The sequence below is a fragment of the Vipera berus genome, assembly GCF_964194415.1.
Source record: "Vipera berus genome assembly, chromosome: 2".
Classification (NCBI taxonomy): domain Eukaryota; kingdom Metazoa; phylum Chordata; class Lepidosauria; order Squamata; family Viperidae; genus Vipera; species Vipera berus.
In genome coordinates, this window is record NC_138203.1 from 253,972,280 (window position 1) to 253,998,315 (window position 26,036).

At 43.5% G+C, this 26,036-nt stretch overlaps 1 protein-coding gene across 1 annotated transcript in view; it reads left to right on the forward strand.

Annotated features, from left to right (window-relative positions):
* Nucleotides 1-26,036, forward strand: part of SUCLG2 (succinate-CoA ligase GDP-forming subunit beta) — a 273,548-nt gene that overhangs the window by 138,633 nt on the left and 108,879 nt on the right. The window contains exons 3-6 of the mRNA XM_081315922.1: nucleotides 12,621-12,720; nucleotides 12,825-12,915; nucleotides 22,816-22,968; nucleotides 25,846-25,935. Of these exons, the coding sequence (XP_081172048.1) occupies nucleotides 12,621-12,720; nucleotides 12,825-12,915; nucleotides 22,816-22,968; nucleotides 25,846-25,935 (434 nt within the window). The remainder of the gene's footprint in view (nucleotides 1-12,620; nucleotides 12,721-12,824; nucleotides 12,916-22,815; nucleotides 22,969-25,845; nucleotides 25,936-26,036) is intronic.

Consider the following 26,036-nt stretch of genomic DNA (forward strand, 5'->3'; position numbering starts at 1 on the left):
CCAATTAACAATGAGTACCAAGGTACCACTGTTTCTGTCATTCGCATTCTCTCTCTTTCTATTTTTCTCTTTCTATTATAAAATTGAAAGTTTATATTTCTTCTGTCTGGAGGGGAAAAAAGTAAAAGATAAAACATGAAAATAGCCACCCACGGGGAGTGGGATGGGATGAAATGGTTAGAAAGAGAAGGGATGTTAAGTTTAAAATTTAAAAAAAAAACATTCAATTTGTTGTGTAGACATTTATATCAAGATGAAAGCGCTGACTGCTATCTCTGAGAGGTGGGAGGCTGATCAGTGTTTGATAGAGAAACTTCCATTTCACACTTCAGTTTCATATCACAGTTTGTGTGCTTGCTATTTGTGGGAGGGCCGTCTGTAAAACTGCAGGCTGCTTTTGTATGCAGTTGGCCTTGTTCTAGCTCTTCCTACGTTAGAGGAAAGGGGGGAAAAATCTCTGTTATGTCTCATAATGTTTGTATCCCAGTCAAGGATACAGATCCACTTAAGAAGAATTATCATTTTTATTCAATGACCTGGTGATCAGAAAATCATTTTCTTCACCACCACCACCCTTTTTCTTCATGTTAGAAATTGATGCCCATTTGCTAATTTGCTATTAAGTCTACTTTAAAGGACCGAAAATTGGAGTCTGTATTAATAGGATGTCTCAGAACAGGCAGAAGATTCTCGGGCTGTGGATCAAAGAGCATAGTTTAGCTACTCTGGGCTTTTCTATTTTCAATGGATACTTGTGCTGAGAAAAAAGATGAAAGAAGCCGTAGAAAAACATGGGAAAGTAAAGCTGGGTGATTGTGCCTTTTTTCCCCCTATTAAAAATTATTCCAGTAAAATAATTTTATTTATTTATTTATTATTGGGACCTATATGCCGCCCTATCTCCCGAAGGACTCAGGGTGGCTAACAACAATAAAATACAACGATACAAAAGTTTAAAAGAATTAAATTAACAGCCCTAATAGAATAAATTAAAATTGGAGTCAAAAATTAAAAAACATTTTAAAATCCCTGTCGTCAGTCCAGGTCAGCCTGATGGAAAAGAAGTGTTTTAAGGCCGCGGCGAAAGGACCAGAGATCAGGGGCCATCCGGAGCTCAAGGGGAAGTTGGTTCCATAGGGTTGGCGCTCCCACAGAGAAGGCCCTCCCCCTGGGGGTCGCCAGCCAACATTGTCTAGCTGACGGTACCCTGAGGAGGCCCTCTCTATTTTATTAAGTAAATAAAATATTATTTTATTTACTTAATAAAATAATAATAAACAATAAGAAAAGGAAAAGAATACATATGCAGGCATAACATAAATTTTACACTAGAATGAAAGTTGAAATAACAATGTAATTATTACAACAATTAAAAAAAACAGCAAAACAAACAAGATAAAAAACAATGTTTGGAGACTGCTAGAATGTTTTTCCTCCCTTATAAACAGCATGTTTTAGCAATAAGATTTCATAAGAAATCATAACAGGATCAATAAAAGAGTCACCAGCTAAGTGGGAATAGCTCACTGAGTAACCACAAATACAAGGCTTTCCATATTATGGCAGGGAAGGTTGCAAGTTGCTGCCAGCTATTGATTTCTCCTCCTCATCCTCTTTTGTTCCATTCATTTAAAGTCCCACACAGTTTCTTGATGACCACAACAGGCAGAGTCCGATTTGCAGTCCTTGAGCAAAAGAATCACATGGGCATCTTGCTTAATCACCATTTCACTGAATGATCAAGATTCCAGCCCTTATTGTCATAAACTGAGGAATATTTGAAAATGCTTAAATAAGTAAGCTACGCTGTTACATTGGTAACTGATCTTCACTGCAGCCAGCTTATTTCTCAACACAGTTCATGTGACATGCTTAGTTTAGAATAGATAGAATGCTTGTAGAATACCAAAGCTAGATAGACACAGCTAAAACCTTTAAATATTCCAGCTAAATTCTTCTTGCCTGCTTGGGCTTTAATTATCATTTTATTTGTTTTTTTAAACACTTAAATAGTTCCTTATTAGGTGAGATGCTAAGTCAAGGAAAAGGGAAAAGGACATTTTTGTTAAGTCACAGTAGTTAATATGAGGAGTCCTTGGGGCTCTCTGAGCTTGGTTGTGTGCTTGCAGACATTTCATTACCCAACTAGGTAACAACATCATTGCATAATATGATCTAGTCTCTTACTCTGCTTTTTCCTTGTGTCATTTGTTGATCCTTCATTGTTCACTACATTTTTAATCTCACCTTCCCAAATGATTAATGTATCTAAAAATACATGTATTATGATTTGCTACATTCTTTTCATATTAGCAGACATTTAATTATTTTTTAATATTAATAGCATTTACATATTTGTGCGATGCCACTGTAAAAATACAAATTTTCAGAAAGTGGTTTTCCTGGCTGATAATACAACTTTAAAATTTTCTAGTGCAAAGCTTAATGACTAAATTTGTGGCAAAACTAAAACACTATAAACAAGCATCAGACTTACCTTTCTAATTTGTTTTTTTTTAGTTTGGAGCTGTGAAGCAAACACTAATGAATTTCACACTCAGTCTTGTAGTCCAATAGACAGCACTGGCAATTGATTGAGAAGCCTTAATTGCAAAGTGAAGTGGTGCTGAGAATGCTGTGTGTGTTGTTATACTGCATTGTAGCACGTTCCAGTAGTTGTAAATATTGACATGACACTTTATTTGTCACGCTAATCTCTTTCTAAAAGAGAGAAAAAAAGAAAGAAAGATTGCATACTCTCAAAGGGAAAAGGTTTAGTATCTTGGAATTATTTGTAGATTTGTTGAAGCTACTTGATAGATGCTTACTAAAGAGATCCATTTTAATGTTGCTTTCTGACTATATAGACTTATTTCATTTCCGGAGTCTGGTAGAAACTGGGTTTTTGATGCATTACTAACTAAGAATCAGTACATCATGTATACATTTCAAATGAGTTTCAGGTTAAGTTTTTAGCATGTGGTACTCTTTCCTGATGTGATGTGAGAATTCAGGCCAGAGACAAGATAAAAAATGTGGTCAGACATGTGTGCTTGCACACACACACACTAGAGATTAATTGCAACAAGGAAAAAAGAATCAGTGCAGAGTGAATCTACTTGGTAAACGCAAAAGCTTCAGGCCTGGTTATTGTAAAATAGGATTTGGCTGGTTTACTTCATTTTCCACAGTTTGGGCAAATAACTGTGGAATTAAATTACTTCGTGTCATTTCCCTTTAAGTGCAGGAAGCCTGCCTAACCTGTTTTCCCTGCTATATTGATTAAGAGTGGAAATCTAACCTTAGATCATGGGTGTCAAACTCAATTGTGTCACGTGACTTTTTTTCCTTTGCGGAGCCAGGATGGGTATGGCCTGGGCATGATGCATCTGGCCGCAGGCTGCCAGTTTGATACCCCTGCTTTAGATAGTTAGACTTCCTTTGCTTATGGATTTATTTACTTCTTTCATAATGGTTGCATGTAAGATATTTTGCTGCCTCAGTGTTGTTTTGACAAATTTGATAAAATTAAAAATATCTGTTCAGTTTGCTTCTTCCAACCCCAGTCTTTTTCAGCTTTATATGGTGCCAACATAAAAGTAATCAGTATATAAGTTCTAATTATAATTGATTTGGCCTGAAAAGCTTGTGACACAAAGAATAATGATTGGCATCAAACTAACAAATAAAAAAGAGGGGGTAAAACAAGAAAACAATGTTCAGAAAGACATAAAATTTTTCAAAACTTCAACAAGTCTCCTTTGTAAATCCAAAATAGGTTGCTCTTTTGGTTTGCTATTTGTATATCCTTTTTAATTATTAAGACATCAAATGGTTTCATTTGTATATCCAGTATAGTATCTTTTTTCCATATCATTCTTGTAGTCTATCATTTTAAAATTCACTTTTAGATAACTATGAATCTTTTTAGTAAAACTTGTTCCTCTTACATAACATCTTCCAAACACTGTCTATCATGACAGATGCGCTTAAGTTTAACATCTGGATCTACTGTTCAAAAATATAATTTAATATATCTAATGGTAAGGTATTTTGCTCCATTCTGTATTAGTAAGTCAAATTGAAGTATTCTTTTCCTTTAATTGGAATCTTTAATTCCTTCTAGTTCCCTCTAATATCCAACTTTCAAAGTTCCATCCTTTCATGTTTTTTAAAGAATTCAAAATATGGGAAGATTCTTATAATTAATTGAAAAATCAAACCCATCTGGACCTTTAATCCATTTATAACTTTCTAAAATCAAAGTTCTAATCAACCTTTTGCTGTTTATTTCAAAAGATTTTTTAAAGCCCTTGAACTTGTATTTAAACTTCTTTTGCTAATGATTGGAAGAAACTCACCCAGTATCAATCTAAAGGTTCCTAATAGCTGAAAAGCAATTCACAAGCAATTTCCGAAGCGATTAGAAAAGGAAGTATGTGAATCCGGTGTCCTTTGAAAAGGAACTGACTGTGGTGTGAGTGAAGATGGTGTTATCTCCTCTCCCAGAGTTTTAAACCCACTTGTGCTCACTGTCTGGAGCACTTGTGGGCAAACTCAAGTTCTCTCCTTGTCCAGAAAGGAATTCCAAAGAACTGGTCCTCTCACCAGCATTTCAGTCTACCTCAGTCATTGGCTCTGCTTTTTGCAGAGCCATCTTCAGTTCACCATTTCTTCTCTGAAAGTGTTCAAAATAATTAAATACTCATAGTGGCTATTAACAGTAACAAAATGTTTTGTCACAATGGACACTGTGATTTTTGGTTATTGATACTGTCTCATGGATCATAATTTATTTGAACATTCATCTTGATCATTTGTATGCTGGTCAACACAGAACTAAAACTGGATCTTCAGAGCAGGGGAGGGTTCATTTACATTTTCTTGTAATCTACCCTTTGGGTGATAATGAATTATTTAGAAAATCTGGGTCTGAGATAGGAGGTATATTGGAATGCAAGGCAGATGTTGAAGTAGAAGGGTTTGTGGTTTAGAGCAATATATATAAGAAGTAAACGCTTGGAAATAGATATTTTCAGCGTATGCCATGTGTAAGCTATCTAGAAAGAAAAATGTCTTTTTTCTACTTTAACTGTACTCTTTTGTAGTATGGATTTACAGTACAATAGATTAAAGATTTTTTTTCTTGCTTGGTGATAATCTTTCTTCCTTTCAGTCTGTATTTTTTATGTGTTATCTGTCTGTAACTCAATGTCTCCAGGGCATCCCCCATCTCTTTAAAATCCTGATGATTCTAAGCACTTTACTTAAATCCTGTTTCCTGATGATTCCTAAACACTTTGCTTACAGCCATGTGCTGCACAAGTGTACAACCTGGGACCATATCCAGACTTCCAAAGCCTTGGTTGCAGCCCTTCAGAAGCCTCCAAAAGTTATTACTGGATTTTAACTTTTAATATGACAGCTATATATCCAATATCTTAGGGATTGCCACAAAGAAGAGGGAGTCAAGCTATTCTCCAAAGCACCTGCAGGACAAGAAGCAATGGATGGAAACCAATTAAAGAGAGAAGCAACCTAGAACTAAGGAGAAATTTCCTGACAGAACAATTAATCAGTGGAACAATCTGCCTCCAGAAGTTGTGAATGCTCCAACACTGGGAGTTTTTAAGAAGAGACTGGACAGCCATTTGTCTGTAATGGTATAGGGCACGGGTCGGCAACCCGTGGCTCCGGAGCCGCATGCGGCTCTTTGAGCAGTCTCCTGTGGCTCCCAGCCGCCTGGTGCGCGCGCACCTCTTCGAACGGGCAGTGGTGCGCGCGCACCTCTCCAAATGGAGAGTGGCACTGCCCGTTTGGAGAGGTGCGCGCGCACCTCTCCGAATGGGCGGAAGTGCGCGCGCACCTCCCCAAACCTTTGGAGAGGTGTGCGCGGACCTCCACGCGAACGGGCAGCGGTGCCACTTGTTGGGAAAGCTGCTGTGGCACGTTTGCAGGCTGCCGAAAGCGGCAGCTCTGCAAACGGGCCGTGGCAGCTTTCCCAACAAGCGGCACCGCTGCCCATTCTGAGAGGTGCGCGCGCACCTCTCCGAACGAGCGGAGGTGCACGCGCACCTCCCCAAACCTTTGGAGAGGTGCCCACGGACCTCCGTGCGAACAGGCAGCGGCGCCGCTGTTAAGCGGTGAGAGGGCAGACGAAAGAAAGCATGCTGTATTCTCATCGCCGTTTCAAAATCACTGAATCTCTCTTCTTCCACCGCCCCCCTACCTGCCCCCGGGCGCGCCAAAGAAACCAAACAGAGCCAAATCAGAACCTCGTCAAAACGGGATAGAAAACCAAAAAAGTCCCAAAAAGTTGAAACGATTCGCCTTTTAAAAGACACGCGTTCCTCAAGCCCAGCTTTAAAGCAGTCTCAGCCTCACCGAGTATATCGGGGGACGCTCTCTCCCCTCCCTCTTGCGCGAATCCTTTATCGTCAGGACGCGATTACACACGAGTCGTTCAAGGCGGGCAAAAACAAAACAAAACAAAACCCGAGGCGGCCTCGGCACGGTGAGGCCGGTCCAAAGCTGACAGGTCGGCTCCCTCAACCCCGTAACGCAATCAAGGGGAAGCAGGAGATCATAAAGGCTGCGGTCCTACATTGCTCAGTCGACCCAAAGCCCTATCAACCATTTTATGGCTGGTGACGAGCGGGAACGCAGCTGGAGCGTGGAAAGCAGCTTTGCAACTGACAAAAATATTCCCCAGTAACCGAAGCGCCGTGAACCGCAGTCCCCGACACTATTAACATGCAACCAGTGTGGGTGCAACTACTGCCCTTCCCCCTCTCCCCACCCCGTATCGCGGATCTCTTTTCCTTGGCGGAGTTATCTTGGGAGTCGCTGAAAGCAGCAAATCTTTTTAAGATGTTTCTGACAGAGGCTTGAGAGTGGGGATGGGGAGAGGAGCTACACCTGGGGGGTTGGGAATTATTTTCTCCTTTATTCAGAATTACGGATCCATTTACTTCCAGCACCGGATCAGTGGTGCCACCGCCGTTGCCATGACAGCAGGAGGGGCAGGGCCCCCGCGATTTACAACCCCCCCTTCCCCACCCAAACGAGCAGCCCCGGGAAAGTGGCTTCGGGACTTCTTTTTCTTGCGTCTAAGCGTAGGCACCAATCTGGGAAAAGTAACGCGCACGTCTTTCTCGTCTCCCGCCACGCCTCCCATTGGCGTCTGCTACGGCATAGGAAAAGCGAAGTTAGCTGGGGCGGTTCCCCGCGGCGGAGAGATTCTTGAACGGGACTTGTTTCCGGCGGAGGGATCCAGGCAGGCTACGGGTGCTGCGGTCCATCTTCGCTCCTCTCGGGGAGGGGGGAGGTGGCTGTGTAGCCGGCACCATGGACGAGGCCTACGACGTGATCGTGCTGGGCACCGGCTTGACCGTGAGTCCTTCGGAGCCACTCACCCTGCCTCTTCCTCTCCCCATCCCGGCATCTTCCACCCCTTGCGCCCCTCCGTGCAATTTTGCATTCCTTTCCCTCCGGCTCCTGCATCCATGTCCGTCATCAGCAAACCGGGAACTGGTTCCATCACACATAAAAAAAAATGGCAACCGCGCGTGTCCTCGCATGCGCAAGAAAAAACCATTTTGCGCATGCGCAAAACGTTTTTTGCGCATGCGCGTGCATGGACTCATGCATGCGGCTCCCACTTTTTTTTATGTGTGATGGAACCGGTTCCCAGTGGCTCTTTTCCTTTTTTAGGTTGCCGACCCCTGGTATAGGGTTTCCTGCCTGAGCAAGGGGTTGGACTATAACACCTCCGAGGTCCCTTCCAACTCTATTACGGTTGTTGTTGTTAATCATTGCACAGTTAGCCAGATGTTCAGACTGGATTTAACATTTTTGTCTACCTATCAAGTCCTTACCAAGGACCTGGGATAGGCAGATGTAGATTTTTGATGGTATTACAGATATCGTCGCAGGATGGAAGCAGTTCCTACTAAGACCACCTTTTGCAATTGACTAATGGCAAATTTGTCAATGCCAATGTGGTGTTCAAGTGGTACTCCAGTTGTTTTGGGATTGCACCTAAGGCACTACTACTACTACTACTACTACTACTACTTATTATTATTATTATTATTATTATTATTATTATTATTATTATTATTATTATTATTATTATTATTATTTCTCTGGGATGGAATGAGAAAAACTAAAACAGTTTTTATTGCTAAAAGATCAAGTTTTCATTGGCAACTACATCCCCCAAAAACGGATGCGCGACAACTCAGAGGAATACGGCCGGCCTCAACAAACAGACCGGTGATGCGCTCCATAAGCAGAGTGCACACACCAACAGTATAATTGCGATCTCCCCAACCCAGCGTTTCCATCCTGACAACGTTGGCAGTTAGCCAATGAAAGCTTGATCTTTTAGCAATAAAAACTGTTTTAGTTTTTCTCATTCCATCCCAGTGTTTACTTAGTTTGTTAATTTTAATATGCCTGGGATTCACATTTTCAATCTTATCAAGGAATATTATATCTCTGTAACTGGAGATTAATTATATTCTAGAGCAACAACAGAGATGGGCTAGGCAATTATTTGCTTCTCTCTATGGACAGTAGGGATTGTAGCAGAGTAATAATATAATCCAGCCCTGTATTTATGTGCCCAGATTATTCATATTCACTCCTGTACTTAATGATTGGCATTGATTTGTCTAATTTTGGCTTTTGCCTGGCCTCTTTCTTGGAGGTAAATACATTGGAGTATTGTGTCTGCAGTTTTTCCTCTCTGGAAAAAATAAGATAGCAAGAACACAAAGCAGATAACAGAAGAGCTGTGGAAGTTATATAGTATGTGACTTCAAACTAAAAGGTTATATTTTAATTTTTTATTCATATTAGTTCTCAATCTCTGGACAAATGACCCTGTTTGGTTAAGGCACCAGGTTAAAAACCAGGAGACGTGAGTTCTAGTCCTGCTTCAGGCATGAAATCTGCTGGTGGACTTTTGGACAGTCACTCTGTCTCTCTCAACTCAACTCAGTTCACAGGGTTGTTGTTGTGGGGAAAATAGGAGGAGGAGGAGGAAGGAATATTAGATATGTCCACCACCTTAGGTTATTTTAAAAAAATAATAAAGGCGAGATAAGAAAATAAATAAAGTGCTATTTGCATGAATATGAAAAGTCTTCATAATGCAAATAACTTCAGAGGAGGTGTGTTTTTCTTTTCTTAATATTGCAACTAGAAAAGGAAATATGAAACTGACCTCTCAGCCAGCTGGAATTCTAGCAATGGTTACCCCCTTTCAAAAAGACTGTTCCCCCCCCCGGTCTCCCCCCCACACACAGAGGGATTGACATTTTAAAAACTGATCATGTGAATCCAAGGCACAAGTGACATCCTCACTAATTGGACTGTAAGTCGTCCATTTTCAAGAATTACTAACTGCTGTCAGAGGAAGGCATAAAGAGGCAAACCTGATAAACTTTTCATGTTCCTTACTGTCAATATATATTTTTTGTGCCTGGTTTTCAAAACCACTTCCCTTTTTCATCATCATAAATTTGGCCTTCCACACAAAGCATGGAATCAGAATTAAAATGCTGCTTGGCTGGTCATGGTGAGTCATTAGTAATGGTATTGAGGGAATAATCCTGGTCACTATCTGTTAGTCTTGCTCCTATTATTCAATAGGCATTAACAATTAGAAATAGTTACTAAAACACTTGGAGCATTTGTGACGATGCTTACTTTTTCCCCCCTCCTTGATGTAATAGTACCTAGTTTATGGGCATTATTATAATGTTGGCAGATTCCTTTCCTAATGACTCCTAGCATGGATTTTTGTGCTTTTCAGAGTTGTTACAGATGAGTTGGCATCTTTGTCCGGTATCTTGGTCTTGTTCCTGGTTAGTTATAGATGGTTCCAATTCCATAAATGTGATTTTAAAGTTAGCCTTCTTCCTCCTCCACTTGCGGTACTTAAATTGCATTACATTTCTAAACTTAATTGTGCTTGCCATTTGGTTAACTATTCATCTATGTAAATCAGATTCCTTTCGGATCTTGCACCAGGCTGAATAGTTCACTATTATCTACAGACTTGGCTAGCTCACTCCTCCTGTTGGATTCAAGGGGAGATATGAAGAACACACAGTGTCAGTACTCAGTGGAATTTTAGTTTCTTAAAAGGGCTAGTTCATCTCTTATCCCTAAGGCAGGGGTCAGCAACCCAAAACAGCAAAGGAGCCACTCAGAACCGGTTCCGTCATACACACAAAAAAGTGGGAGCCGCAAAATGTGCGCGCGCATGTGGGCACGCACGCGCATGCGCAGAACAAGCAAAAACATACACCACCCCTACACCCACACTGCATCCTGAGCCGCACGCACCTGTCGCTGCCCAGTGCCGCCAGCTTACACGGGGAGAGGGACGGACTCGCGACGGGCACTGGGTTGCTGTGGCACCTTCAGCCCGGGCGCCGCCGGAGCCACCCGAATGCCCTACCCCTCTCCCGGGACCTCCAAACCTCTGCGTTTGATGAATGCAGCAGCTCTCCAAACCGCCACCGCCCTATTTGCAGAGCTGCTGCATTCCTCCGTGTTTGAAAGAAACTGAAAGAAACACGGACAAACGCAGCAGCTGTGCAAAGAGGATGGTAGCAGTTTGGAGAGGTGCGCGTGCACTCTCCAAACTGCTGCCGTCCCGTTCGGAGGTCTGCCACGCTCATCAAACATGAACGAACGTGGCAGCTGTGCAAACGGGACGGCGGTGGTTTGGAGAGTGCACGCGCACTCTCTCTCTCTTCCTGTCAGCCGGCTCTGCTGGGGCTGCCTGCCACCCTCTCTTTGCTCGGCTCCGCTCTGCCCAGCTTGCCTCCGCCTCCCTCGCCCGCCATTACCTCAGGCAACATCCTCGCTAGTCCGGAGGCGGCCACTGGAGCGGGGGGTTTTAACGCCTCGCCCCCTCCCTTATCCTTCTCTCTTCCCCGCCGCCGCCAAAGAGAGAAAGAGAGAGAGAGAGAACTTCAATCTACGCGTGCCACTTCTTCCCCGTGCCGCCAAAAGCGCCCGAGCAGAGCGACAGCGCTCCGTCCCAACCACCCCAGGACTAGCACCGGCGGAGATTCCCGCAGCGCCTCGCTTGCTCCTCCGCAGACTGAGGAGGGCCTGACTAGGCGCTCCCTGCCCAGAGCGGAGCGGAGGCGGCCATGGCGGGGATTTTAGTGCGGGGGTCCAAGCAGTCCCACGCTGGTCCAAACAGCAAAGGGAGAGGCGAGACGTGGTAGCAGCAGCCCTGGCGAGCTCCTGCCGCCTCCCCTCATAGGAAGGGGAGGGCAAATCGCCCCTTCTTCCTGCCGGGGCTGCTAGCCACAGCAGGAATAAGGAAGGGGGGAAAACGTGCCTTCTTCTTCCCCGCCGGGGCTGCTAGCCTCGGCGAGGAGAAGGAAGGGGGAGATGTGCCTTCTTCCTCGCCGGGGCTGCTAGCCTCGGTGAGGAGAAGGAAGGGGGGGAACGCGCCTTCTCCCTTGCCGGGGCTGCTAGCCTTGGCGAGGAGAAGGAAGGGGGGGACGCGCCTTCTCCCTCGCCGGGGCAGCTAGCCACCGCGAGGAGAAGGAAGGGGGGACGCGCCTTCTCCCTCGCCCGGGTGGCTAGCCACGACGAGGAGAAGGAAGGGGGGATGCGCCTTCTTCTTCACCGGGGCTGCTAGCCTCAGCGAGGAGAAGGAAGGGGGGCGAAGGCAGCAGAACTACTCACCTTTTTAGTTCTCCCATCTTTTCCTCCACTCTGCCAAGTGCAGTTAAAAAAAACAAAGAGGTTTGTGGGTAGTCCCACAAACGGTTTGTGGGCGGTCCCACAAACCAACCAATCAATTTAAACTTTTCAAGTTTTTTTTGTGAGAAGTTTTAATTGATTAAATTTTTTTTAGTGCCACTTATTTTAAAAAAAAGTAAACATGGCAGAGGGAGAAGGCTCCGGAGCCGCAGGTTGCCGACCTGTGCCTAAGGCAAGTTATTTTATGAACAGGTTTAAAAGCGCTGGTCTCAGTACAGATCCTTGCAAAATTACACTCCCTAATTTTCTCTACTGAGAAATTTGCCCATTTGTTCTTACTCTTTTCTTTCTGCCTTATAATAACTACAGTAGCTAGCAATCCATAAAAGGCCAGTTCCTCTGTTCCTGGCTCTTGAGTTTCTTCAACAGCTTTAATGAGGATCTTTGTCAAAGGCTTTGTGAAAATCCATGTGTTGAGTGTCACCTCCATTCATCTGCCTGTTAACATTCTCAGTAAACTCTGCAAGATAGGAGAGGCAGGTTTTACTTTGGTGAATTCCATGCTGATTTTTTCCTTCAGCAAGGTTTGTTCCTCCATGTTATTTTTTCTTTAATTACTGTTTTCAACTATTTTCCTGGGACAGATGTTAACCTTAGTGGCTTATAATTTCCTGTATTTCTCCTGAGCCCCTTTTTACCATTTTCCATTTTATTCATTGTCTCCATGACTGCCAGTCTAAAGTTGCATTGCGTTGTTAGATTAAACACAGAGCTGTTCTTTTAACATTAATATGTAGGAGCATTTTTCCAGTCAACTGTCACATAATAAAATTGGTTCATCCAGGTTGTAGCTTAAATACATTTTTTGCCTCTTACAGAAGCAACAGAAATTGTGTTGAAGGCTCAGATCTTAGCTGGAGGAAGAGGCAAAGGTGTGTTCAGCAGTGGTTTGCAAGGAGGTGTACATTTAACAAAAGAGTGAGTCCAGTAAATGCAACATTTTTTAAAAAAAAATATTGCTTCTTTAAAAGTTTTTTCAATATTCATATAGTAATTTATTAATTGATTCCTCTTTTTTGTAGCCCTAAAGAGGTAGGACAGCTTGCTAAACAGATGATTGGATATAATCTTACAACGAAACAAACACCAAAAGCGGGTGTTAAAGTTAAGAAGGTAAGGAAACCTCCCACCTGAATATCCGAATAAACATTATAGGGTGCAGTATGAAGCTACTGAGTCAATTGCAGTATGTTATTGTTCACTAGATCTATATCAAATAAATGTTCATATGGGAATGAACAGTACACATTGCTTATTTAGATTCCTCACTTTTTATATTTTACTTTTTGCTTATAAATGTCAACTCAAAAAGCACATTCTGTTTAAGTTTTCTTTTGTGGTCTAGCACAGGGGTGTCCAACTGCCGGCCCAGAGGCCGGATGCGTTATCGAGAAGCCACGCCCACCCCATTGCCGGCAATGGCAAAACAGTCCCAATAGTCTCGCGACGTCATGAGACATCACGAGTTTGACATATCTGGTCTAGAAGAATAGAAAGAATTTATCCTCCATAAGTCATCAGCAGATGTATTTGCTAAGATCCAAAGTACTTAAATGACATAATGTACATCTTATATGTATAAGGTGACCAGTTTGATCTACACAGCAGTCATGTTAAAAAATATCACTCAGGAGACCTAGGAAAAATCTGTGGATTTTTTAAAAAAAAAATTGTGAAGCTAATGTTCAGAGAAGACAGGACTTGCCTAGGAGGGTTCCAGTTTGCAGTGGTGTGTGTGTGTGTGTGTGTGTGTGTGTGTGTGTGTGCTTGTTTTTAGAATTTCAGCACCATCTCCCTAAATTGGTCTGAAAAGAACAATTTCTTGGAGTAGTGATGAATTGGAAGTAAAGGTAAAAGGTAAAGGTTTCCCCGCACATGTGTGCTAGTCATTTCCGACTCTAGGGGCCGGTGCTCATCTCCGTTTCAAAGCCGAAGAGCCAGCACTTGTCCGAGGATGTCTCCGTGGTCATGTGGCCGGCATGACTAGACGCCAAAGGCCCACGGAACGCTGTTACCTTCCCACCATAGTGGTCCCTATTTTTCTACTTGCATTTTTACGTGCTTTCGAACTGCTAGGTTGGCTAGAATTGTTTCTAGGATTTTGATCAAATGGAGAATTAATCTCCAAAACAGAATTTCCAATTCATATGGAAGGAAGCTTCAAGCTCAATGACTCCCACCAGAATTTTTCAAATTCTTCTGAGCTTCTCCAGAGCACTGTTGTGGCCTAGAGGTGGATCTCTCACTTCGCAATCAAGAGACTGAGTTCAATCCTAGGTAGCAGCAGATATTTATCTCTCTGAGCACAATGAGTAATTGTCATTGCGAACTCTGCATAGGCATCAGGAAGTGCATCCAGCCAGTAAATGCTCAGCTCCAATCAGTCGCCCCAACCCTATTTGCAGGGTCATCAAAAGAAAAAATATATATCTTAAGATTCTCTAAAAATGGACTGCTCACTTTCACTTCCATAATGAGAAAATCTGGACAATCATTTTGTTTTATTACCAGAAGACAGCGAGGGCAGTTCACTTTCAGTCAAAGTGAGTATCTTAATTGCTCATGCATAGATTCATCTATGGGGAACAATTGTTCTTTGTCTTGTTTCATCTCATCTTTTCAGCCTACAAGACCAAAAATGCTAAAATACTGCATAATGTGACTCTTGGTGGCATTTGTATGTGTCTTTGGAAGCAGCATTAACCACCACAGCAGTCATTTTAAAATGTTAGATTTAAAATTGAGATACCAAATGTTACACAAACTACTATGAGGTTTATTCCTGAGATTTAGGGTATAAAACAAAATATAGTGCTCCCCCATACCTCATTCCCAAACAAGCCACAGTTACATAGTTCATTTTACCCCAACCAGAAGCCATATACTTATTACATGAGAAGAAATAGGGATTTCCAATAGAGAGCTCTCATAAACCAGTGAAATTCCGTATCACAGGACTTCTTGAAAAAGTTGGGTTAGAAGTGACACAACCTAGTTTATTGTCCTGGGTGCAGTTGTCAACCTTATCAACCAATGAGCTTTTGAAAGTACATTTCTTTCCCTGCAGTGATACATAAAAATGTTAGTGCAAGATCAATCTATCTTAAATAAACAGAGTCCCCCCCCCCGACTCCGTCAAACTATTTTATAGGTTTACATAAAATTCTCCTATGGCATCATGGCATTTGGAGAGCTTGGTTATCTTCAAAGACAGTTTCAGTATATTGCAGTTGATTTACCTGCCCCTGTTCTCCAAGCAATAAAAGAATTTAACTTTACTGAAGTTTGATTTATTTATTTATTATTTATATATTTTATTACATTTATATATCGCCCTTTCCCGGAGGACTCAGGGCGGTTTACAGGGAATTAAAAACCAAAAATACAAAAGTTAAAACCAGTTTAAAAAAGATTAAATTTATCCCTGTACAAATAAAACCCCAATTAAAATAAATTAATCCTCAGCCTGGGCCAGAGAGCTCGAAGAGCCAAGTCTTCAGGCCCCGGCGGAATGAACGGAGGTCGGGGGCAGTCCTCAGCTCCACTGGCAGCTGGTTCCAGAGGGCAGGTGCCCCCACTGAGAAGGCCCTATCCCTGGGTGTTACCCGCCGGCAATCTCTTACCGGTGGGACCCTGAGAAGACCCTCCCTGTGGGAGCGCACTGGACGAAGGGAACTTGATGCTGGCAGCAGGTGTTCCCTCAAATACCCCGGACCCAAGCCATGTAGGGCTTTATAGGTAATGACCAGCACCTTGAATTTCACCCGGAGGGCAACTGGAAGCCAATGCAGCTCGCGGAGTAGAGGTGTTATATGGGAGTATCGGGAGACCCCCATTACAACTCGCGCGGCCGCATTCTGCACCAGTTGAAGCCTCCGAGTGGTCCTCAAGGGCAGCCCCATGTAGAGAGCGTTGCAGTAGTCCAAACGGGAGGTCACGAGCGCATGAGTAACTGTGCGTAGGGCATCTCGGTCCAGATAGGGACGCAACTGGCGCACCAGGCAAACCTGGGCAAAAGCCCCCCTGGTCACGGCTCCTATATGGTCTTCAAAATTGAGTCGTGAATCCAGGAGGACGCCCAAGTTGCGAGCCCTATCGACGGGGGGTAACACCTCACCCCCCATCGTTAGAGATGGAATAGTCTGGTTGACCCGAGATGCCGATATGCACAGCCACTCAGTCTTGGCGGGATTGAGACGAAGCCTGTTTCTCCCCATCCAGACCTGGACCGCCTCCAGGTACCGGGACATCACGGCAAGGGCATCACTGGGTTGGTTCGGGGTGGAAAGAAAAAGTTGGGTATCATCAGCGTACTGATGATACCCCACCCCGAAACCACGAATGATCTCACCCAGCGGCTTCATATAGATGTTGAACAGGAGGGGTGAGAGAACCGACCCCTGAGGAACTCCACAAATGAGAGGCCTCGGGGCGGATCTCTGCCCTCCCGTCAACACTGACTGCGAGCGGCCCAGGAGATAGGAGGAGAACCACCGTAAAACGGTGCCTCCCACTCCCAACCCCCTCAGACGCCGCAGCAGGATACCATGGTCGATGGTATCGAAAGCCGCTGAGAGATCTAATAGGACCAGGACAGAGGAGCAACCCCTGTCCCTAGCCCTCCAGAGATCATTCACCAGCGCGACCAATGCCGTCTCTGTGCTGTGTCCGGGTCTGAAACCCGATTGGTACGGGTCCAGATAATCAGTTTCCTCCAGGAACAGAGGAAGCTGATGCGCCACCACACTCTCAACAACCTTCGCCAAAAAGCGAAGGTTGGAGACTGGACGATAGTTATTTAAAACAGCCGGGTCCAAGGCAGGCTTCTTGAGGAGGGGTCTCACCACCGCCTCCTTCAAGGTGGCAGGGAAGACACCCTCCTTCAAAGAAGCAGTTATTACTGCATGGAACCAGCCTCGTGTCCCCTCCCGGGCCGTATAAGCTAGCCAGGAGGGGCACGGATCCAACAAACAGGTGGTGGTGCTCAGCTGCCCCATGATCCTGTCCATATCATCAGGGGAAACAGGGTCGAACTCAGTCCAGATAACATGCTCAAGACCGTCTGATTCCTCCACATCAGACTCTGCCCAGTCAGAGTCCAGACCGGTCCGGATCTGAGCAATTTTGTCCGCCAGATGATGACTAAACTCCTCGGCTCGTCCCCTTAAGGGATCCTCCCTCACCTCCTGGTTAAGGAGGGAGCGAGTTACCCTAAACAGGGCGGCCGGGCGATTATCTGCGGACGCGATAAGGGCAGCAAAGTAGTTAGACTTCGCCGTCCTTATCGCCGCAAGATAAGACCTTATAAAGGTTCTTAACTGCAATCGGTCAGATTCGGGTCGGCTGGACCTCCAACCGCTCTCTAGACCTCGTCTCCGACGCTTCATCTCCCGGAGCTCCACAGAGAACCATGGAGCCCAACGGGATCTGCGCCGGGTCAGAGGTCGCAAGGGTACAACGCAGTCAAGTGCCCTGGCGGCCGCCCTTTCCCAGGCATCCACCAGAGCATCGACCGGGCTGTGGGTAAGGGTGATGGGTATAGGCCCAAGCGCCCTCTGGAACCGTTCCGGGTCCATTAGGCGCCTGGGGCGGAACCACCTGGTCGGTTCTGCAGCCCAGCGGCGGGGGGTGGCATAACGGAAAACCAGCCGCAGGAGGTAATGATCTGACCATGACAGGGGGGAGATGGTTGGTGAACCCCCTCCCAGATCATCCAACCACTGTCCAGATAGGAACACCAGGTCGAGAGTATGATCCCCCACATGAGTCGGGCCCTCAATAACCTGGGTCAGGCCCATGGCCGTCATGAAGGCCATGAACTCCCGAGCTAACTCAGACGACCCTCCCAGTGACGGCAGGTTGAAGTCACCCAGGACTATAAGCCTGGGGAACTCCACCGCCAGCCCTGAGAGTGTTGAGCAGCTCGGGCAGGGCTGTTGCCACACAGCCGGGCGCCAGGTATGTGAGCAACAAGCCCAACTGAGCCCGAGGACCACATCTCAAGAGGAGGGATTCACTCCCGGCCATCTGGACAATGGTGGCCTCCCGCGGGCACAGAGTCTCCCAAACAACCACTGCCACCCCACCACCCCTGCCCTGAGCCCGTGGCTGGTGTAGCACCCGGAAACCTGGAGGGCATAACTCGGTCAGAGGCACCCCTCCCTCCGAGCCCAACCAAGTTTCCGTAATGCACACTAGATCCGCACATTCCTCCTCAATCAGATCATGAATGAGGGGAGCTTTGTTAACGACAGATCTAGCGTTAAAATAGACCAGCCTGAGCTTAGGGACCTGATCACCCTCATCCCCGGGTAAGAGGGTGCTAACCGGAGGGTCGGAGCGCGCCACCGCTCGAAGATAGCGGGGGCGCGATCCTGGGTGTTGATATGGCCCTCCGTGCAACCACCTGCTGCCATTCCCTATCGTCGTGGGGATTTGAAGCCCCACCCCAACATTCACAGAACCAGCAGCCACCTCCCCCGACCCCGTCCCGTCAGGACCCCTAACAGGCCCAGACTGAGTGCCGGTTAAAGATTCCCTCCCCACCCTCCTACCCCTCCCCCTCCCTAACCTTTTAAAATAACCGGCTAAAAATTTTATCAGGGGCCTCTTAGCACGTCTCAACTCGAGGCCCCTATCTAGGCCCAGCCACCTCTCGGAGTCCCAACACTTGGGCTCGTCATTAAGGGGAGTGTGGAAACAGGCGGTAGGTCGCGCCCAGGAGGGAGAAACCCCCCTGAGGGCATACAGATCAGCTTCGGAGTAATGGAAGCAAACCATGCAGCACTAGAATAATCACATAGGGCAGATGTTACAGATATGTCCAAAGGGTAGTTCGATGGTATTGTTATAGATGAGAAAAGAAGTCCAGTAGGCATGTCTCTCAATCCACAAGACCATCTCAGCTCTCACCTGAGATGGCAATCAAAAGGGAAGCCTCAGCCGTCCTCTCACTCCGGCTGAGGGGTCCAATCTGGAGTGGAGAGAAAAGGGAGTCCTGGGCCGAGCCCACCCCAACTTGTCTCTCACACCAGTGAGGTGGTCAGTGACCAGTCCAAAACCGTCCTCCCACCACGGTCAAGTCCCAGCCAAACTGGACTGTCAATGGGGGGGTCTTGATTCCAGCCGGGCATGGAGATAGCCATAATGTCTGCCTGCCAGCACAAAAAGCAAGAAAGCAGGCAAGCCAGGCCTCTGCCGATCTTCGAGTCGCCGGCCAATGCCACCAGTCTGGGGGGGGAGGGCAAAAACATTCTCTCCCCCAAGCGCCCGCCCGCCAGTCCAAACGGTATTCCAGCGGCGGAGAAAGGCATTCCCGGCAGCTGTCTCGAGTCCGGGCATTCACCAGCACGTCCGCCGAGGCCGATGTCCAGGCCCACAATCCACTGCCGCCATCCGGGAGGAGAGGGAGGCTCTGCGCCGCCGAAGACGGCGCCTGCCAGCTGATAGCCCTAATCGAATCTCCAGCCGGTGGGATCGTTGCCGCTGCCCCTCCGAACGAGCAGAGGGTATCCACGACGAACGGGCAGGAAAGGAAAGGCAAGCAAGGACGCCCAGAGCCTTCACAGCATTGCAGCATTTAGATGGATGGATTTTTAAACAAAAATAATTAGAGTTTCTTGTAATAATAATATTCTGTGGAAGATATTACAGAAGCTTTCAATAATAAGGATGTGAATTCTTTCCATTCAGTTAAAATTTAAATATTTTGTCTTATTCGTCCTGGCAGTATTAATAATTTTATTTTTAAAAAATAAAATTTGCAAAGTTTTTCTAAATGAGTATAACTTTATGCTTGGTATCAGACTTCTTTGGTACATATTTGTACTGTATGTGGGGAGATATTCTTGCATGGACATGTATTTAAATATTGATGCATTTATAGACATCTCTATGTGTGTTCCTATGCTGTATGTATTTTGACTTTTTGTTTATGGATTGTTTCCCAGAGTACTATTTGCATACTGCATGTACAGAAAGATGCAGATGTAAATATTCTTGAGTATTGGTGAGCCTATATTGGAAGGTTCTGCTGCCTGTTTGGTACAGAGAAGACTTCATATCTCAACTCTTATACAGTACAGACAACACCATGTTGCATCTCCACAGTGTCATGGTTCCAATAAATGAGACAGCATGTACATAAACATAGATACACAGCATGTACTTTTGTCTGCAAGTATTGGAGTCATTTCTGTGTCTGCGTGGACTAAAGGTCCAAGTCTTTACCACCCAGATATTGAGATAGCAAAGAGAAATAATTACAGATTTTTACTGTACTATGGATAAATCAGAATAAAAAGTTGGTTAATCTGTCAGTGTATTGGACTATTAGAGTTCCTTGGAAATTCCATTGGACAAAATAAAATTCTACATTATTGAACTACAAGGAACATGTGCATGTATCCTAGTTGTATGTCCAGATGGAATTCTATCAGAAATAAAAGATGGTCCACACACATGTCACAATGAATGCCAAATTATAGTTCCTTGTGGGTAAATCTGAGAAAATGAGGGAGGGAGGGAGGGAAGAGAAGGAAGGAAGGAAAGGAAGGAAGGAAGGAAGGAAGGAAGGAAGGAAGGAAGGAAGGAAGGAAGGAAGGAAGGAAGGAAGGAAGGAAGTCTAAATGAGATAAGCAAGCACAAGAAATACATCAGTGTTGGATTGAAGCACAAGAAACTTTGCTGGAAATTCCACTAGGTCTTCATCAGTACAGCTAACATTCAATATTTTCTCTCTGGACCAGAGGGACAATTTTCACTTTTTAAATGAAAAGTGAATTTCATATTAAATGTCAGTATTGCTTTACTAGATGATATGGGTTAGAGGTGGGCATGAAATGCAAACTACACCTTGTATTGGGTACATCGTGTATTAGGATTGGAGCAGACATGTTCCAACCAGGCTTGGATTTCCAGCTGAAATCTGAAACCTCTAGTTCCAAATTATGGATAAATTCTGGATAGCCTTGTGAAGCCATTCTAGCCTGATGTCTTAACCACTACACCAAACTCTCTCTCTCTCTTTTTTTTTGCCATGTTTCAATTCAAATGTGGCCCAGCACTTTCCTTTTGCTTACTGTTGCTGCCGCCATGCTTGAATTCAAGCTGAGCATAACCTATCTTCCCCACCCATCTCTTCCTTTCCCTTCCTGCAATCATTTTTCTTTATTGGCACTATTCTCTGTGTATTTTGTTTTCTCCATGTTTATCTTTTTCTCTCTATGCACAAAGCATTCTGTCCATCTTTCCCTAGAACAGATAATATAGAATTGCAATAAAGATATCATTTAATATCTATTACTGTCAGAAGGCTGAATAAGGAAGACCATCCCATGTTATAAATAACTTACTGGGGTTATTAAAGCTGACATGCCTTTAAGGATGCTATCCTATTCTGGTTAGTATAGCCGCTCCATCTTAAGAATTAAGATAAGGCACAATTTGTAATTTAGCATAGTGTTTATAGTGTGTGAATTATGTTTGTTGTTTGCTTAATATACTACTGAAATTATTGACAAGCATTATTTCGGATTAATTCTTTCACGTACTAAATGAGATTCCAATGACTTGATGTAGATGTAACAATTGCTGCAGTACTGCAAATATTGTGTGCATTTAGTGTGAAATGGTTGGGCTGTATTTATTATAAATGTGAATGTGCTTTAGTCTAATCTGTTTTGCAAGGGTAACCCTCAGGCCTAAAGAAGAAGGAGACAATCTGCTGCCCTCGTGAAACGTACAGCCCTAGAATAGTTAGTTAGAAATTGTTTTATTCTATTTTTCACATATTTAATGGAGGTTGCTGCAGTTAAGGGGCACTGGCCTCTTATACCCACTAATCCTCCAAAATTGGGCCACTGTCTTCACCATAGGGTATAATCTGTATTGTGGATGATTCCCAGGATAAGCCCAGGAACAGCGTGGAACAATCCAGAGTTCAGTTCTTTATTAGCTTACATACAATAGACAGAATCTTGCTACTATTAGGTAAAGGTAAAGGTAAAGGTTCCCCTGCACATGCGTGCTAGTCGTTTCCAACTCTAGGGGTCGGTGCTCATCTCCGTTTCAAAGCCGAAGAGCCAGCGCTTGTTCGAGGATGTCTCCATGGTCATGTGGCCGGCATGACTAGATGCCAAAGGCTCACGGAATGCTGTTACCTTCCCACCGTAGTGGTCTCTATTTTTCTACTTGCATTTTTACGTGCTTTCGAACTGCTAGGTTGGCAGAAGCTGGGACGAGTAACAGGCGCTCACTCTGTTATGCGGCACTCGGGATTTGACCTGCCAAACTGCCGATCCTCTGATCGACAGGCTCAGCGTCCTAACCCACTGAGCCACCGCTACTATTACTCTTACTCTCACCCTAAAGCAGGGGTCCTCAACCTTGGCAACTCTCACCCTAAAGCAGGGGTCCTCAACCTTGGCAACTTTAAGACTTGTGGTCTTCAACTCCCAGAATTCCTCAGCCAGCAAAGCAAAGCTGGCTGAGGAATTCTGGGAGTTGAAGTCCACAAGACTTAAAAGTTGTCAAGGTTGAGGATCCCTGCCCTAAAGGATATACCATGGGAGATTCTAGGGAGAGGCTATCCTTATTTTCTTCCCCTGTCTCTTATCCAGCTCTGTTTTGTGCTGCCTCTTGTCTCCCCCACTCCCTTTCTGGAATGTTCTCCCTCTTTCCTGGGAAACTGCTCCTTCACTGTAGTCCATCACACCAACCCCCGTCCATAAACACCATTTCTCACAGATTGTCCTAGGCAGAAATGGAAAGTTATACTATAAACACATGATGATAATATAATAAGGTACTCAAATTTTAATGAAGTAATTGACTTTATAGCACATAAAGGATTCCAGAATGTGGGTTGAACTCTGGCATTCATTTATTACATATGCTAGATTCTTTTCCTCATTTGGAAGACTTTATTTCTTATACAGCCAATAAAATGCAAAGACTGTTGGATATTGTTGGCCAAGGCATACTAATAATATATTGTCAAATTACATATTTTAGGTTATGGTGGCAGAAGCTCTAAACATTTCCAGAGAAACCTACTTTGCAATATTAATGGATCGAGCTTGCAATGGACCTGTTCTTGTTGGAAGCCCACAAGGTGGGGTTGATATAGAAGAAGTAGCGGCTAAAACTCCAGAACTTATTTTCAAGGTATATTTTAGCTTAAAATTGTTCATGTTCAAGCAAACTGCATTGCTATATTCTCTTTGAATATGTAATCAAATATGGGTTGATGTGACTATATATAGAAGAATTAACATATCTGTAAAGCATTCATCAGATGTTCCAGGTGTTCTTTATGCATTTATATAGAATGCATATAGAACATCCAGAAGGGAAACTAATGATTTTTAATATTTGATTTTAGTGTTTGTAAGCAGTCCAAAGTCCTCTCTAGATGAGATGGGCAACACAAATCTAATGAATAAAACAGGGGTTCCCACCCCAGGGGGTGTGAGACGATATTCCAAGGGGTGCAAAAACTTGGGTTTTCAAAGTTATAGTACATATGCATAATTTGTTGCCGTTATTATTTTGAACTTTTGTAAGGGGTGCGAGAATATATCAGAAGTGTTTTAGAGGTGCAGGGTATAGAAAGGTTTGGGAGCCGCTGGAATAAAATAATAAATAAATTCATAAAGATTTTGGTACATATTTAACACAAACAGGATGTGATCATCAATAACTGCTGTGTATCATGACATTATCACACAAATTATGTGAATTACATATAGTAGTCCTCAACCTATAACAGTTCATTTACTGTTTGAAGTTACAATGGCACTGGGGGGAAAAAGTGATTTATGACCATTTTTCACATTTACAACCGTTGCAGTATCCTCATGGTCACATGATCAAAATTCAGACACTTGGCAACTGACTCATATTTATGATGTTTGCAGTATCCCAGGGTCATGTGATCACCATTTGCAAACTTCTGACAAGCAAAGTGTCATGGTTCCAACTAATGAAACACTTCAAATAATGTACAGGGATTGTTTATTCTAAAAAGTCAATAATAATGTGAACAAGATGTCTGCATGCCATGAATAGATGCCAGTATCTGAATTCTCCTCCCCTGAACACATTGTATCAAACACAATTGCCTCCCTTAATTTAAATGTCATAAATCACATTCTCCAATTGTTTTAACATGCAAAGCTTCACTTCCGTTTTATAGCGCGCCTTTCCTTATCTTATTAAAAAAAGCATTCTCCTCCCCCCAGCTTCATTTAATTCAAAAGCAAAAACAGTTTAAAGTAAAAGGCGGCCCCTCATATTGTCAAAGCAAAAACATCCAGTGTTTGCAGCGTTGACATCAAGTCAGTGGGGAAGCCAGATTCTCTTAACAACCGTTCTTAACTTAACAACTGCCGTGATTCACTTAACAGTGGCCAGAAAGGTCATAAAATGGATCAAAATTCACTTAACAACTGTCTTGTCTAGCAACAAAAATTTTGGAGCTGAATTAAAGGACTATCTGTACTTACAAGTACATGGTTTACATTATTTGAACAATGATGTAATCATTCTCCTATGCTAGAGCTTGTACAGACGTTCCCATGCTCTATTCATCTATTCATCTTTATCTCCCATTAAAATTTCTTACTTTGCAGAAATCTTGCTACTACTTACAGAAGGGTTTCCCAAACTGTGAGATGTGCCTCCCTAGGGGAGGTGCAGTCGGAGTACAGGAGAGTTGTGAAAAGCCTTTTAGTTATGTTGTCAGAATAAATCCACCTTTCCCAAAGTTTCATTTCATTGTTTTCAGTGATCATTCAGTGTTTTTAGGGGAGGTATGAACAATAATATTGTACTGAAAGGAGGTGTGGTGGCAGCCCGACTTATGGAATAGCAGATCTAAAAAAAAAAAGGTCCACGTATTTATTCACGCTCTACATTTATAGCAGAATGGAACGTGAGCATTTTCAAAGTGTTATTTTACTACATGTAGATAGAACGTATCTGAATGTAGTACAAAGTGGGACATAACTTTGGAATAGTTTATAACAGATGTAAATGACTTCTGCTAATGAGTAAATTCTGCACGCTAATAAATACTAACTTGGTTAGTTTATTCTTTTTTTTTTTGCAGTACAGTTCTTACATGCCTGTTGAAGAAAAGTCTTAATTGTATATCATGGGAATTATAGCCCGATAAATAGGTTTAAACTTGTAGCCTCAAGAAGCACTCTTTAAAATATGGGAGCCAGGTTGTAAAGTCAGGGAATACAGCTTATCATAGACAGTAACACTATAAAGAAAATATACCGGTAGGTTACTTAAATTCATCCCCATAAAGATATCTGTGATATCAAGGGCCTTAATTTCTTTCTTTAGTGCCATAGTCTGATGGAGGTATAGTACTTTGAAATACCATACAATAGCAAAAGCGTCTGATTCTATTGATTTATAAATTGCTCGCTATTCACTCAGCAGATAAACATTATATTTTTCAAATTGGTTACTCAAAATTCTTTTTCTTTTCACACGACAGTCTGCTATTATTTCAAATTATAGGAGTGGGGAATGGCTACTATATGAAAGAATGCTTAATGAGAGAGTAACAGAGCTTAACATGAAACTGGTCTATAATTTGGTGAGCACATAACATTCTTTAAACAGCAGCAACAACAGTAACAATAATAATGCGTATTTGAACTGAACCGTGAAGAAGAATATTGTTGGGCATTAACAAACATTGCTTTGGTTCCTTGTCTAAATTGGTCATAAAAATTAGCAGAATATGTATTCATCAATACCATCTGTATAGTAATTAAAAGTGAAAACTGGTGTCAGATTGCCTTGTCAGCATGCCACCCTGAAGAATTTCATGATTTTCAGAGGGACTCTTTTCATGGAGAGTGTGGTAATTATAACATACCCTGTAGCTGCATTCTTGGAATTTTGGCAACTTGCCAAATTTTAATTGCTAATTTGCAGAATATGTTGAGTGTTTTTTAACCATTAAAATTATACATTTGTTTTCCAGCTGAATATTTTTATTTGTGCCCTTTATTGTAACAGGAAGAAATAGATATTTTTGAAGGAGTAAAGGATACTCAAGCAGTACGGCTGGCAGAAAATTTGGGATTCAAGGGGCCTTTGCAGCAACAGGTAATATTTTCAGCAATTAACTTTTAATTATGCTGAAATGTAATAATAATAATAGTAATGATGATGATGATGAAGAAGAAGAAGAAAGAAGAAGAAGAAGA